This window comes from Pantherophis guttatus, chromosome 17 (assembly GCF_059756535.1).
Source record: "Pantherophis guttatus breed Tessera chromosome 17, ASM5975653v1, whole genome shotgun sequence".
Lineage (NCBI taxonomy): Eukaryota > Metazoa > Chordata > Lepidosauria > Squamata > Colubridae > Pantherophis > Pantherophis guttatus.
Genome location: NC_142079.1, coordinates 2,022,942 through 2,037,083, shown reverse-complemented (window position 1 = coordinate 2,037,083; position 14,142 = coordinate 2,022,942). Strand labels below are relative to the sequence as shown.

Genomic DNA, 14,142 nt, shown 5'->3' with positions numbered 1-14,142 from the left:
TTGTTTAGAAGACTGCTTTAATTAGTTAAATTAGCTACATCAGCACCCCGTACAAAGCATTTCCAGTTGGACATAGTATTGATCGCTTGGACAATTATTCTTTTAGCTTGGTGCTTGCAGTTTTGAAAAAAGAGAACGATGCATGCAATGGATACAATCCAGCCAATTTTTTTTTTTAAAGAACATTCGAAGAGTTTCAAAGAATATTAAATCTGCCTTTAGTGGATGCTTTGGAAACCAGCACGATTTCGGCGCCTTTAGCTCTGCAGGACCGAATGCTCTGCAGAACTTTAAACACACACTTGACTATACCATATTTTCTCTTGAGCGTGCTTCTGTTTGATTTTCCCTTTGGGGTGAATTTAGCCTGGGCGGCCTGTTCCAAGAACGGATTAATAATTAACTGCTTGTAATGGGAGCAGAGTTTACATAAGCTAGCTCAGCAGCTGTTCGATTGCCAAAGGACGCTAAGAATTGGCCGGTGCGTGGTTCCACTGGGCCTGTGGGTAACCCAGTTTTTGTACTGGTAGGGCAAGATTGGAAACGGGAGGAATCGGAATGTGGGGGGGGGGGATGAGGAAATCTCTTGCCCGTAAGGAAGGTTATGTGCAAATGGCACAAAGTGGCTATCCAAGAATAAATGATTGACAAGGCTTTGAATGCTCTCTGGCCAAAGGAGGATGGAAGAAGAGAAGGAAAAGGAGGATGGAAGAAAGAAGAAGAAGAATGAAAGAGAAGGAGCAAGAGAAAAATAAGAATAGAAGGAGAGAAGGAGAGGAAAAGGAGAAGAATGAAAGGAAGAGAAGGGGAAGATGGAAGTAAGAGGAGAAAGATAAGAAGGAAAGGAAGAGAAGATGGAAGGAAAAGGAGACGAATGAAAGGAAGAAGGAGTAAAGGATGGAAGAAAGAGGAGAAAGAAAAATAAAAATAGAAAAAGGATGGAAGGAAGAAGAAAAGGAAGGAGGAGGAGGAGGAGGGAAGGAGAAAGAGATAAATTAAATGAAACCTGCAGCAACCAATGCAGAATTAAGCTAGCAGCTCAGGCACAGAGAGTAGGTTTTGCCAGACCTTCTTCTTACGAGCTTAGGAAGCTACAATGCCGTCCTTTGCCTTTCTCACGAGCAGTCAATTCCCACATCGGGGCTGAGCCACTGACAACTTTCCAGATAGTTTCTAGGCTCCAACCAACTGGGGAGAACCAACCTTCTCCCACAACCAAAAAATCCAGAATCGGCCCTCTGGAAACCCTAAAACAGCTCTTTTAACCTTTCCCCGACTGGCCGGGAAATCACTGCACCCTTAAAAAGGTGAGCTGAGTCACCGAGGCAGCCGGAGAACTGGGCCAGAAGGCCTCATTCCAGATTCCCCTGAAGCTCTTGGGCCTCCTTGTTTTGTGTGTGTGAGTGGCGTAGTGCTAGGTGGACTGAAGGAGACCCTGCGTTCTGTTCTCCTCCTGCAGCTGGACCAGGGAGAGGATGAGTCATTCTCCCTCCTGGTCAGGAGCAGCTGCGGGTAGCCCAGTCTCTGATGGAACGATTGCATCGCGGTTTTTCTCAGCGTGATGGGGAAGTGGTTCCTTTGCTCAGCTTCCCTCCCAGATCGCCAAAATACAGAACGAGGGAGACCGGCGGCCTCTTGAGCTGCAAGGAATCCCATGGAAAGCGCCCCCCCCAACTGTCAAAAGCAGCCTTGAATTTGATCTCCTGCATCCTCCTCTCTCTCTTCCTCTCTCTCTTTTTTTTCCCCCCAAGAAGAACCTGGTACAATTACATTCCCTAACCTCGACCCGATGGGGAGCTGAAGAAGAGCAGCTGGAGTGACCCCTGGGGAAAACCAAGGAGCCCTTGGGGCAGAAGGGGAGGGGGAGAGACACCCCCCCTCCCAAGGCTCGGGCAACTGTGGCCTGTGCCTGCCTTTTGGCACCCGGACATGGCTCGTTGGGGCAAAACCTTTGCAAACAGCCAGGAGATCATCTTTTGTCGTTTTCAGGGGTCCGTCCCGTTATTGCAACATCCCCATTTTCATCTGAAAGGAAAGTCCATCGCCCCGACTGGCTTGCTGCAAAAGGAGAGGATGATACAGGTTAGGGCAGGGGTCTCCAAACTTGGCCACTTTTAAGACTTGTGGACTTCAACTCCCAGAATTCCTCGGCCAGCAAAGCTAAGCTGGCTGAGGAATTCTGGGAGTTGAAGTCCACAAGTCTTAAAGTTGCCAAGTTTGGAGATCCTTGGGTTAGTGGGAGCTTGCCAGAGACAAAGCGAAGTCCTGTTTAGCCGCCCTCCACCATTCCCACCCACCCAGGGACTCCCTGAAGACGGCAAACTCCAGAGGGTGGACTGATTTCCTTGAAAGCTATTAGGTTTCCAGTGGCAGTGAAAATAAAGGGAGAATTGAATTGACGTCTGTCAATCAGCAGTGTCGCACCCCGCACTTTAGGAAATTTGGTTTTGCTAAGACTGATGTTCGGGGTGTCAAAGGTGCTTTTTCCAAAAAAGGCAACTGGCTTTTTGTTTTTCCTCAAAGAGGTTTCGCTTCTCGTCCAAGAAGCTTCCTCCGTTCTGATGGAAGCTCTCTTCTTCCTTCCATCGGAACGGAAGAAGCTTCTTGGATGAGAAGCGAAACCTCTTCGAGGAAAAAACAAAAGGCCAGTTGCCTTTTTGGAAAAAGCACCTTTGGGACAACTGTGTGACTTGGGTGACTGAGAATCTCCATAGATATGACACTCAGGGTGTTTTGAAGTGCAGATAACGGAGACGGAAACCAAGTGTCTCGTCTGAGGAAATTTCAACAATATGGGCTATGAAATGAGAACTTCTGAAGAAAAACGCAGCCGGTTTTTAGCTATGAAGTCAATGACCCTCATCCTATCCAAACAGGCCAGCTGCATCCAAGCTTGTTGTGGTAATAGAGTGTCACTCACCTTGTTTATTTCTTTATGCCTGTCTTTCGTGACAATCTCCTCCAGGATCTCTCCGTCGCCCTTAATAAGTCTGCAAGAGAAACACCTCGACTTGCTCAAACAATAGATGTTATCCGTAAACATGTATCATCATCATCTTCATTTAATGGCCCCATAATCCCTTGCGGGGTGGAGTCTGGGCAACTGAATGGAGCTAGCAGTGTGTTTTAATGGCCGGATACCCTTCCTGTCGCCAGTACAGAGTTTTGTTCAGCAGATATATTCTCACAGTGTGCCCAGAGAAAGAAATATCTGCCTCTACCCAGGATTGAACTCACAGCCTCCTGATTGTGAGGCTAGAGCTCCACCTCTAGGCCACCGCACTAGCTTTCTTCTAAATAAGATCAGGGAAAGCTTGATTCTACAGATTTTGTAAAATTATTACAGGGAAGGAATTGAGCGGTGCAGTGGCCTAGAGATGGAGATCTCGCCTCACAATCAGGAGGCTGTGAGTTCGATCCTAGGTAGTGGCAGATATTTCTCTCTCTGGGCATGAGCAATTATCTGCTGCGAACTCTGCATTGGCGACAGGAAGGGCATCCGGCCAGTAAACACTCGGCTCCATTCAGTTGCCCCGACTCCACCCCGATGCAAGGGATTACGGGGTCATTAAAAGACGAAGATTACAGGGAAGGAATCTCCATTTAAGCCAGCCGCGCTGCTCCTACCTCATGCGGCCTGTTTCGGGGTCGAGGACTTTCCGTATAACGCTCTGGCGGGCGTCCCATTCCTCTTTTGTCATCGGCTTCATGGCCTGGATGCGGAACTTCTGCTCGTCCGTGAGGGCTGAAAGAGGAACCTCCGTCAGAAAAGAAAGGATGCTATTTAACTCTTCAACACAGACGATGTGCTCTGCATTCTACCCCACAGGGAGAAAGGACCCAGATTTTTCAGTCTGCATGGATGGGGAAAACCCTGTTCGTCATGAAGAAGGGAAGGGAAGGGAAGGGAAGAAGGAGAAAGGGAAAAGGGAGGGAAGGAAGGAAGAGAAGGTGGGAGGAAAGGAATGAAGGAAGAAGAGAGGGAGGAGGAAAGGAAAAGGAAGGGGAGAGAGGCAGAAAGAAGGGGAAAGGGAAAAGGGAGGAAGGGAGGGAAGGGAGGGAGGGAGGAGGAAAGGAAAGGAAGGTAACAGAGGCAGAAAGAAGGAGAAAGGGAAAAGGAAGGGTGTGAGGAAAGGAAGGAAGGGAGGAGAGGGAGGGAGGAGGAAAGGAAAGGAAGGGGACAGAGGCAGAAAGAAGGGGAAAAGGAAAAGGGAGGGAGAGAAGGAAGGAACGAAGGAGGACCTGTTTTATTTTATGAAAGCCTCTCAATTGTTCCTCCAACCCTCTTTTTTGGAGAATTTTTTTCCAGGCTTGCTGTAACTGAGTTTACCAAGGCCAGCCTTACCTGGTCCGGAATCCGAGCCAGCCTCCTTCTGCCACTGGTCCAGCGAAGGGCCGGGGGCCTCTTCCTTCTTACTTCCCCCCTCCTCTTTTCCCCTCTCTTTCTTGGCTTTCTTCTTCTTCTTCTTCTCTTTTCGTTTTTTCCGCTTCTTGTCTTTCCCTTTGGACGCCTTCTTCCTCCTCTGCTTTTTCTTTTCGGGTTTGGCCTTTTCGTCGCCGGACTCGTCCGAAGAGGCACTGGAAGAGGAGGCCGATTTGGAAGAGGAGGAGGAGGAAGAAGAGCCGGTCTCGGAGGAAGAGGAGCTGGCCTTCCTCTTCCTTTTCTTCTTCGTTTTCTTCTTCTTTTTCACTAGAAGCCAACACGGAACACAAGATGAACAGGGGCTCCAGAGGACAATCGTCCCCAACCTGGATAAAAATCCAGGAGATGTGATCCCACTGGCTTCATTTATTATTGTGTCGCAACAGAACCGCAAAAACTCATCACGAGGGTGGGGGGGGGGAGACGAAGCTGCGACTTCCAAACGAACGTTGGTGAAAAATGGAAGAAGGATGGGGACCTCTCCTCACCCTTCCATCTTGGTTCCCTGGCAGTTCAGAGAAGGCGTCCTCCTCGGCTTTGACTCGGTAAGCCAAGCCGGCTTTCCCTTCCTTAAAACTTCCCGGGAGTTCCACCAGGACTAGGAGCTTGAGGATTTTAACATTTGAAACAGGAAGCTTGGTCTCCCAGATGTGTTGGCGAATGCGATTGTCAGCCCTGGAAGCTATCTTTTCTTTGGCAAATTCTGTTGGCTAGTTGAAAAGACTATTCTCTTTGCCAGTCCTACCCAGACCCAACTTGTCGTGGAGACCATGCCTGAACAGAGCGAGCTGGGGAACTACCATAACTTCTTAAAACAGTGTGGGCTTTTCTGCAACCCTACAAATAAGATAATCGGTAAACGCTCCTTAGTACAGGGGTTTAAGGCACCCTGTTATTAAGCTTATTAAGACCAGCTGCTTGCAATTACTGTAAGTTCGAATCTCACCAGGCTCAAGGTTGACTCAGCCTTCCATCCTTTCTAAGGTAGGTAAAATGAGGACCCAGATTGTGGGGGCAATAAGCTGACTTTGTATAAATATACAAAAAGGATGAAGGCTATTGCTTAACGCATTGTAAGCCGCCCTGAGTCTTCGGAGAAGGGCGGCATATAAATCAAATTTAAAAAAAAAAAAAAAAACACTGTTTCTCAACGACAGCCCCTTTAAGACGGGTGGACTTCAATTCCCAGAATTCCCCACCCACCCCCCTTTTCGGGCTGCCTTAAAAGCATGCCTGCGGACAGCAAGAACCAACATTCAGTCTACTATTGCATCTGCCACCACACCTGAGAGACCAAGCTTCCTGTTTCAAATGTTAAATTCCTCAAGTTCCAAGTCCTGGTGGAACTCCTGGTGTTGTGGCCCGCCAGCGGAACTGGCAGCAGATTCGGACAGTGAGGAGGTTGGGGAGGAACATGGGCCAGTCCTGGAGTCTGGGGAAGGCTCTGAGGAGGACTCTGCGTCAGAGGCAGAGAGCGGGCCAGGGCCGGATGCCAGTTATCAGCTGCCTTCGGAGTTGGACATCAGTGAGGCAGACGAACAGCTGCAGCCTGTTCCCAGTGTCACATGCACAGAGCTGCCAGGAGAAGAGAACAGCTAAAGAACAAGGGTTGACTCAGGAGTAAAGCCACAGGTGGACGGTGAATGGCCCCTCCCAGAGGGAATAAAGAGGAGCGAAAGGGGAGTGGAGTTTGCAGGAGACAATTAATTTGCTTAATTAGTTCATGAGTCTCAGAGACTCCTTGCCAAGTTTTGAAGGTATCGGCCTGGCAGCTCTCCAAGCCAGATAAGGTCTGTGACTGTTAAATTCTCCCTGGAAAGACTTTGCTGGATGTGAATGAGAGGAATTCACAGTCACTTAATAAAAAGGGGGTTTTGTTGGGATAAGGAGTCTGCATCGTGGTTTGGGAACGCTTAGGTTAGAGGGTTTATGGAAGGGAAAGCCGGCTTGGCTTACCAAGTCAAAGCCAAGTTCCCTGACCCTGCCAGGGAGAGAACCAAGATGGAAGGGTGAGGAGAGGTCCCCATCCTTCATCTTTCAACAAGGCTCAATTGGAAGCCTCAACTGTGCATTTGTTAAGATTCACAGCCATACAAACCAGAGCTGCGATTTTGGGAAAATCTGGAGTATTTTTCTTTTTCCTCACCGTCTTTGGAAGAGGATAAACTCGGCCTGAATTCCTGGGGTTCAGATTCTTTTTTGCTTGCTGGGGATCGGCTTCTCCTCTCGCGGGAATCTTTGCTGCTCTTCCTCTTTTTTTTATCTTCCTCCTTCTCTCGTCGGCTCCGGGAATCACTTCGGCTCCTCCTGCGTTTCTTAGTTTGGCTGTGAGCCATCTTGCTCCTTGATCCTGTTTCAGACAGAGGGAATGCTTTTTTAACAACCCGCCAGCAGAATAACCATCACCATTGCAACCCTCTAGGAATGCCTAATTTGTAAAGATACAATATATAAAATTAAAAAGTATAAAATAATGTAAAGGAAGAGCGCAGTGGCATAGTGGTTAGAGTGCAGTACTGCAGGCTACTTCTGCTGATTGCCAGCTGCCTGCAATTTGGCAAATCAAATCTCACCAGGCTCAAGGTTGACTCAGCCTTCCCTCCTTCCAAGGTGGGTAAAATGAGGAGACCCAGATTGTTGGGGGCAAGATGCTGACTCTGTAAACCGCTTAGAGAGGGCTGGAAAGCACTGTGAAGCCGTATTTAAGTCTAAATGCTATTGCTATTGCTAAAATACGTAAAATATAATAAAAAAATATAACAATAGCCCACTCCTGCTATTCATCTCCAACTAAAACTTTCCTCTATTTTTTTTTTAAATGGAATTCTCATCTTGTAGATCTTTAAATTTTTTTTAAGCCATTTTTTCCCAGTTTCACTCAATTACTTCACTTAATCACTGGATTAATTTCCATTTCTTTTTACAGGTATTTTGTGGCCATGAGTTCCACAGGGCAACTCACTGTTATGTTAATTGCATCTGGTGTATAAAATATTTAGGTGGCACAACAGAGTTTCTTGAAAGTTTACGATCACATGAGGAAAACACATGTCCTTCTGGAAAGAGAAGGTACATTGTTTTTCTTTTTAAACTGGTTAAGATTTAAAGGGAGAAGCAGAGGGAAGGACACCAACTGAATTGATGCAAAAGCAACAAAATTGATGTAATTTTATTCCTTTAGGTTTTTATTCCTTTAGGAATAGTCACTTTATTCTGAAGGGAAACTGCTCCCCATGTTTTTCCAGCTATTTGTACTCAAATCTTTATAGTATATTAAATATTCTTCCTTTTCTACTGAATAACTCAGAAAAACACGCAGTTTGAGCACTGGCCCTTTAAGAAAAACATCCCTTTCCTACCTGTCATTTAAACCGTCTTCGGCCAATCCGCGTGCAACCCCTGCCTTTTATAAGCCCGCCTCCGCCTAAATCGCCAGAGGGGGGCCGCTTGGGGCGCATGCGCACCAAGGACGAACCTGCTCCGCTTTTAATGGATCCGAATTCGTCCCGTTGTCTACTTAAGACTTACCGAGTTAGGTAAGCGGCTCGCCGGTGGGGCGGAGGAGAAGGCCCGGCACGGCTTGAGGAGCGGAGCCCTCGTTAAGGCGGCTTCTCCGCACCATCCGCGGACGTCAACTGCCTCGGGAAGCGAACGCAGCCCCCCCTCCCGCCGCAACGGCGTCCGTTCTCTAAACTGTGGCGGCCACTTCCGGTTGGTACGTTCCTAGATGCGTCCGGTGGGGAAATCGGAGGCTGCGCACTTTGGTTCCCACCTCGGTTATAATATATGCGACCCGAAGGCAGGAAGCGTTTCTTTCCCATTAAGACTGTGTTTCTCAACCTTGGTAGCTTGAAGATGGGTGGACTTCAACTCCCAGAATCCCCCAGCCAGCAGCGCTGGCTGGGGGATTCTGGGAGTTGAAGTCCACCCATCTTCAAGGCTGAGAAACACTGCATTAAGAGATTTTATTGATTAAATTTATTTTATTACATTCTTATGTCGCCCATCTCCCTTCCTCTTCACATTTTTTGGGGGAGGGGGATTTATTTAAAACAAGGGATTTGTAATTTGTTCTCTTACAAGATTTCTGTTGGCTTTCTGGCTACCAGAAGTTATAAATAGGGAGATTTTGCGTTCCAATTGGAGCTATTGTAACTGGGAAGGAAAGGTTCTTATTTACAGTAAGAATCAAGCATTCAAAATACTATTTTTGAGCTCTTGATTTAAAAAGGATATTTAGCGGTTATGCTGGAGAGATACCATCTATATAAGGACTGATGTTGGGGGTGTGGATTTGAAGATGAAGAGAGACCAGGGATGAAATCCAGCAGGTTCTGACGAACCGGTAGTGGAAATTTTGAGTAGTTCGGAGAACCGGCAAACTCCACCTCTGGCTGGCCCCAGAGTGGGGTGGGAATGGAGATTTTGCAGTATCCTTCCCCCTGGAGTGGGGAGGGAATGGAGATTTTGCAATATCCTTCCCCCAGGAGTGGGGAGGGAGTGGAGATTTTGCAGTATCCTTCCCCTGGAGTGAGGAGGAAATGGGGATTTTGCAGTATCCTACCCCTGGAGTGAGGAGGAAATGGGGATTTTGCAGTATCCTTCCCCCAGGAGTGGGGTGGGAATGAAGATTTTGCAGTATCCATCCTGCCATGCCCACCAAGCCACACCACGCCCAACAAGCCACGTCCGCAGGTAGTAAAAACATTTGGATTTCATCACTGAGACTAATAAAAATTGGCATATACAAATAGGGAGCACCTTACCCACTGTCACACTGATGGTGTTGCCTAGTTGGGTCCTGAAATGACTGCAAGAAAACTCAGCACCAAGGACCCCCGAGTCCTCCTCCTCCAACCCACTTCCTTCTAGCACTGATGAGGTTGCCTAGCTGGGCAATGAGACGTCTGCAAGCAAAACTGCCATGCACCCACCCAGGACTGCACGGAAAAAGAGACTATTGATGCCTTAAAGTTGGATTTTGAAAATTTATTAAAATCCAGGTGAAAAGTTCTCCCTCCGCCACCTTTCTATGTTAAGGAGCAAACATCTGTGGTCCCAGGTGGGCTGCCCTCCAAAATCCTAGTGAAACCGTCTCCAAATCCGTCTGCTTCAACGAGGTCAGGCTCTCTATTGCACATGGGACAAAGCTGGTTGCGGATAGCGGATGATCGCATCCAGATAATCAGGTTTCTGCGCTCGCCAGAGGCGATGGGCAGTGCCCCGTGTAGCTGCCCTCCGCGATGGAACAATCCGTAGAACAGCACGTGTTCGACCTCAAGGTAACTTGGCACAGGCTTGGCATCCTTGAAAAGAGTGGGCAAAGATCATCAGGTTAAAGAACTGTTTCAGCAGTTGTCTTCAAATCAAAGCAGCGGAAACTAGTGGCTAAGACACCCAGCTAGAAACCAGGAGACGGAGAGTTCTAGTCCTGCCTTAAGCATGGAAACTGGCTGGGTGATTTTGGGCCAATGGCCAGCAGATGGTGAGTTCTAGTCTCATCTTAGGCACAAAAGCCACTGGGTGACTTTGGGCTAGTCACCCACTCTCAGTCCAACCCACCTCACAGGATTGTTGTTGGGGAAACTAGGAGGAGGAAGGGATATTAGGTATGTTTGCTGCCTTGAGTTATTTCTAAGAATAATAAAGGAAAGATATAAAGAAAATAACCAAAAGTTATAACCATTGTACACATGTGATTATAGCTTTAATAATATTATTACATATATACATACATACATACATACATACATTTATACTTTGACAGAAAAACACTTAATCTCTCCCCTGGCTCAAGCTGGTAAAGGGAGGAGAACTTGTGGCTCAGAGGTTAATACAACTGCCTAATATGCAGGCAGCCCAAATTCGAATCCGAATAAGGGTATGGCTAGAGGGTATGGATGAGAGCTAAATACCTTAAGTTTGGCTAACTTTTTATAAAGCCACCAGATTTCAAACCTGTCATATAGTAGTTAATTGCCCATCTCAACAATGCGTTGTTGATGGGAAAAAAAGATTACAATCAATTGTATAAAATTTGTATTTTAAAAGAGGCACCTGTCTAAATTCCGCGAAGTAAAGGCTCCCTTCGGTGAACTCTTTCCCCAGGCAAACATTGAGAGTCACTTCCGCATTGTCGTAATGAGTGTGCAAGTCCAAATCTTCATGCAGTGCGTATTTCACCACAAAAGCTTTGTGGCTGTCCAAGCAGCTCCCTCCACAGTCTGGGTAAAGCAGCGCTGTCAGGGGTTGCAAATATTTCTCTCGCAGAGGTGTAAGAAAAGTTTCGTCCAGTCCAAGTTCATTCAAAAGCACCTGCCATAAAATGTGAACGAGAAAGGAAAGGACACAAAATGAAAGGAAGAAAGGAAATATGAACATTCTAGCAGAAGATTCAAGTCCATTTTTTTCAAGGGCTTAAAAAAATGCTTTTTATTATGTAAAGAATTAGCAATGTAGCATTAATAATTGTTTTGTATTAAGTGAGACAGGATAGTACGCAAGTAACCCTGTTCCCTTTAACATTGAGAAAGTACATTTAACAAAACTAATTCCCACATCATGGTTCCGTTACATTCCCCCATTTTTGCCATCTACAAGATGCAAATCTCACCCCATAGTTATTCATAGAATTGGGTCTCCCTTTGGGCATCTCGGACTGTTCAAAATGTTCTAACTCCTCAACAAAAGCTTCGCAGAATTCCTTGGTGAATATTGGCAACCGGTAGATTCTCTTATCTGAAGTAGAAGAAGAAAGTAACCAGAGAAGGGAGTGAAGAAATTCACTTTATTGCCTAGCAGGAGTAAGTATATTTTCCAGCTGATAAAATAAACTAGTCCATTTTTTTTTCTTTTATAGTTAGAGATTAAGACGTTTGTGGGCAGAAGGCCATAATTCAGGATTTTTAAAATTTATTTGCATATAAAATAATGAATTTCCCAAGCTGAATGGAATTTTAGCAGCAAGGGTGAGAAAGATTCATCTGTGCATGAGAAGTGGAGCCTTTCCTGAGTCAAACAGTAGTAAGCTCAGCCTGCTAGATTTATACCTCTTTGCAGGCTATGGGTAAAAGAACACCTACCGGTAATTTTACTTGATAAGGATTCCACATGGTGAAGGAGACCCTGGAGATCAGCATTTTGGGATGTGCAGTACTTGACAGTTTCTAAAAATTCTGGGTTAAAAAATGATTCCTACCATAGCAGGTAGGGATGAGGAGAGAACAAGAGAAACAAAATTGAACAGAATAAACGTTACTTCTGATTAACTGGCCTATAACTTGCATCAGATTTTCTGGGTTGCTGCCAGTGCTCTTAACCCTAGGGACTACGTAGGAGCAGGTTGCAAGGCTGCATCCTCTCTGCTGCCCAGGTAAATTATCCCTCTACCTCAATCACAGATAAAACGATTTGGTATCAACAACATCTAGATTATGAGGTTTTCTCTTTGTCAGAAAAGGCTATGAAGCCTCAAGTTAGTCTCACTTTGCTTCATAATTTGCGTAAGTCCCCTCCTCTTCCTCCCCCTTCCTCTGAGCATAAACTGATGTGCAAACACAACGAAGCACATCCTTTACCTGTAAAATATATAGCTGTGGATGCTTTGGTCTGTAATTCTGAGAGATGATTGCTTTTCTTTCTCTGGATAGATGGTCCAATTCCTTTCTCCTCTGCACTTCTTTTTCAACCTACAACAATTCAATCCAATTGTTTATAAACTCTTAATTAAGATATATTTAAAATAGATACAAGGGAGATTTCCGCCTCGCTTTCATGTTTACAGAAATAGCGAGGGGGGTCTCATAAAATTCAAAAAGTGCCGGACCAGAAACTCGGTGTCCATGAGTTCTAGTTCACATAAATCTGTGGGTTATGGGTGATTTTTGGTCAGAGTCTCTCTCGCCGCCCAACACCCCCTCCCCGAGGGATAGTGTGGGGAAAATAAGAGGCAAGATTTTGTACATACTGCTTTGAACTATACAAAAAAGGGCAGGATACAATTCTAGAATCATAACCATCTTCCAGTTGTGTGGTTCTTTCAAGCTAATGTAGGGCAATAATACTATGGAACAATTCACAATTGTATGATTCTTCGAAATAATGTAACAATAAGTCTCAAATTCCACAACGGTGTGATTCTTCCAGCTGATATGTAATTATATAAGCATGTATATATACATACTATATATCAACATGCCTCAGTTTTTAAGAACTATGCTGGTGTGATTATTCCAGCTAATATAGAGCAGCAATAACACTGTGGAGTAATCCAAAACGGTATGATTTTTCAAAATAAGGTAAGAATACCGAATTTCCACAATTCCACAGTGCAATTCTTCCAGGTGATACATAATTCCATAGGTAGGCTGTGTGCATCTGTATACATACATAAACATACATGTACTCTGTGTGTGTATGTATGTATGTGTGGAAGGAAGGAAGGAAGGAAGGAAAGAAAGAAAGAAAAGGAGAGCAAGTGCAGAAGGAGGGAAGGAAGGAAGGAAGAGGAGAGTAAATGGGGAGGAAACAAAGACAAAAGAGAAGGAAGGGAAGGGAAGGACGGAAGGAAAAGAAAGGAAAGAAAGAAAAGGAAAGAAGGAAAGGAAAGGATGGAAGGAAAGAAAGACGGAAAGAAAAGGAAGAAGAAAAAGAAAGGAAAGAAGGAAGGAAAGAGAGGAGAAAGAAAAGAAAGACAGAAAGAAAGAAAAGAGGAAGGAAAGAAAGGAGAGAAAGAAAGAAAAGAGAAAGAAAGAAGGAAGGAAGAAAAAGAAAGAAAGAAAAGAGGAAGGAAAGAATGAAAAGAGAAAGAAAGAAAAAGAAAAAGATTTTTTTTCCCTAATCAGGCGACTGAGATGCTTCAGCTGAAAAAAAAAGGGGGGGCAGAACTAAAGCCAGAAAAAGCCCAGAGGGACGACGGGTCTTCCTGCTCAGCCTCCCCCGACCAGACCTCTCGAAGGACGGCCGCGAAGTCTTCCTCGCTCCTGCAGCCGCGCTGCCTCAAGACCTGCGGAGGGAAGAAGAAGAAGAAGAAGAAAAGGGGTCAGCAGGGCCGGGGACGATGGGGACTGTAGTCCAGCCCTTCCCCTCCCCTCCTCTCCCCTCCCCCCCCACATTCCCCACTGCGGGGGCCGAGGGATCCTCTTCCTCCTCGGCTCACCGGCCCGAAGTCCCTCCGCAGCTGCTCGGGGTCTCCCCGGTAGCGCAGGTGGAGGCCGTAGCGCTCCACGAAGAGGTTATCGGTGAGGAAACAGGCGCAGGCCAGGAAGCCACCCCGGCCCGGACCCAACACCCCGCGCTCCATGTTGCCGTCCGGACCCGACGGCGTGACGGAACGCCGTTGCCCGGGCAACGGGTCCGTCGCTCAAAAGCGCCCCGGCCGCCAACCAGCGCCAGGGAGCGTCTGCAAATTACCCAACGGCTCCAAAAGCGGAGGGATGCCAAAGTCGGAGCATCTCTTTCAGCTCTTGGGAGGCCCTGCGGAGGAGCAAAAACGGCCCCCCGGGGAAAAAAAAAACATAGAATGATAAGAGTTGGAAGGGACCTTGGGAGGTCTTCTAGTCCAACCGCCTGCTCAAGCAGAAGACCCTAAACCAGAGGTCTTCAAACTTGGCAGCTTTAAGACTTGTGGATTTCAACTCCCAGAATTCTCCAGCCAGCAAAGCTAAGATGGCTGGAGAATTCTGGGAATTGAAGTCCACAAGTCTTAAAGCTGCCAAGTT

The 14,142-nt window shown here is 46.4% G+C and overlaps 2 protein-coding genes across 2 annotated transcripts; both read right to left on the bottom strand.

Annotated features, from left to right (window-relative positions):
• Positions 1 to 8,158, bottom strand: ARL6IP4 (ARF like GTPase 6 interacting protein 4). Its single transcript, XM_034428729.3, has 6 exons — positions 7,952 to 8,158; positions 6,570 to 6,773; positions 4,346 to 4,690; positions 3,628 to 3,745; positions 2,921 to 2,990; positions 1 to 2,058 (listed from the first exon to the last, which is right to left on the bottom strand). Exons 2-6 carry the CDS (start codon positions 6,757 to 6,759, stop codon positions 2,002 to 2,004), a joined length of 780 nt encoding a protein of 259 aa, XP_034284620.1. The 5' UTR covers positions 6,760 to 6,773; positions 7,952 to 8,158; the 3' UTR covers positions 1 to 2,001.
• Positions 8,159 to 9,397: 1,239 nt separating this feature from the next.
• OGFOD2 (2-oxoglutarate and iron dependent oxygenase domain containing 2) lies at positions 9,398 to 13,779 on the bottom strand. The gene is made up of 7 exons (XM_060691892.2): positions 13,581 to 13,779; positions 13,371 to 13,427; positions 12,001 to 12,111; positions 11,506 to 11,617; positions 11,037 to 11,161; positions 10,481 to 10,738; positions 9,398 to 9,729 (listed from the first exon to the last, which is right to left on the bottom strand). Exons 1-7 carry the CDS (start codon positions 13,722 to 13,724, stop codon positions 9,454 to 9,456), a joined length of 1,083 nt encoding a protein of 360 aa, XP_060547875.2. The 5' UTR covers positions 13,725 to 13,779; the 3' UTR covers positions 9,398 to 9,453.
• Between the last annotated feature and the right edge of the window lie 363 nt (positions 13,780 to 14,142).

Bases quoted from the DNA above. Each gene is read 5' to 3' on its own strand.
- ARL6IP4 (XM_034428729.3), bottom strand. From the start codon at position 6,759: ATGGCTCACAGCCAAACTAAGAAACGCAGGAGGAGCCGAAGTGATTCC. The intron at 4,691-6,569 runs GTGAGGAAAAAG...GTTGGCTTCTAG, and splicing joins TTTATCCTCTTCCAAAGACG to TGAAAAAGAAGAAGAAAACG. The intron at 2,991-3,627 runs GTAGGAGCAGCG...TTTCTCTTGCAG, and splicing joins CCCGAAACAGGCCGCATGAG to ACTTATTAAGGGCGACGGAG.
- OGFOD2 (XM_060691892.2), bottom strand. From the start codon at position 13,724: ATGGAGCGCGGGGTGTTGGGTCCGGGCCGGGGTGGCTTCCTGGCCTGC. The intron at 12,112-13,370 runs GTCTGGTCGGGG...GAATTGTTGTAG, and splicing joins TCGCGGCCGTCCTTCGAGAG to GTTGAAAAAGAAGTGCAGAG. The intron at 11,618-12,000 runs GTAAAGGATGTG...CTGCTATGGTAG, and splicing joins CACAGCTATATATTTTACAG to GAATCATTTTTTAACCCAGA.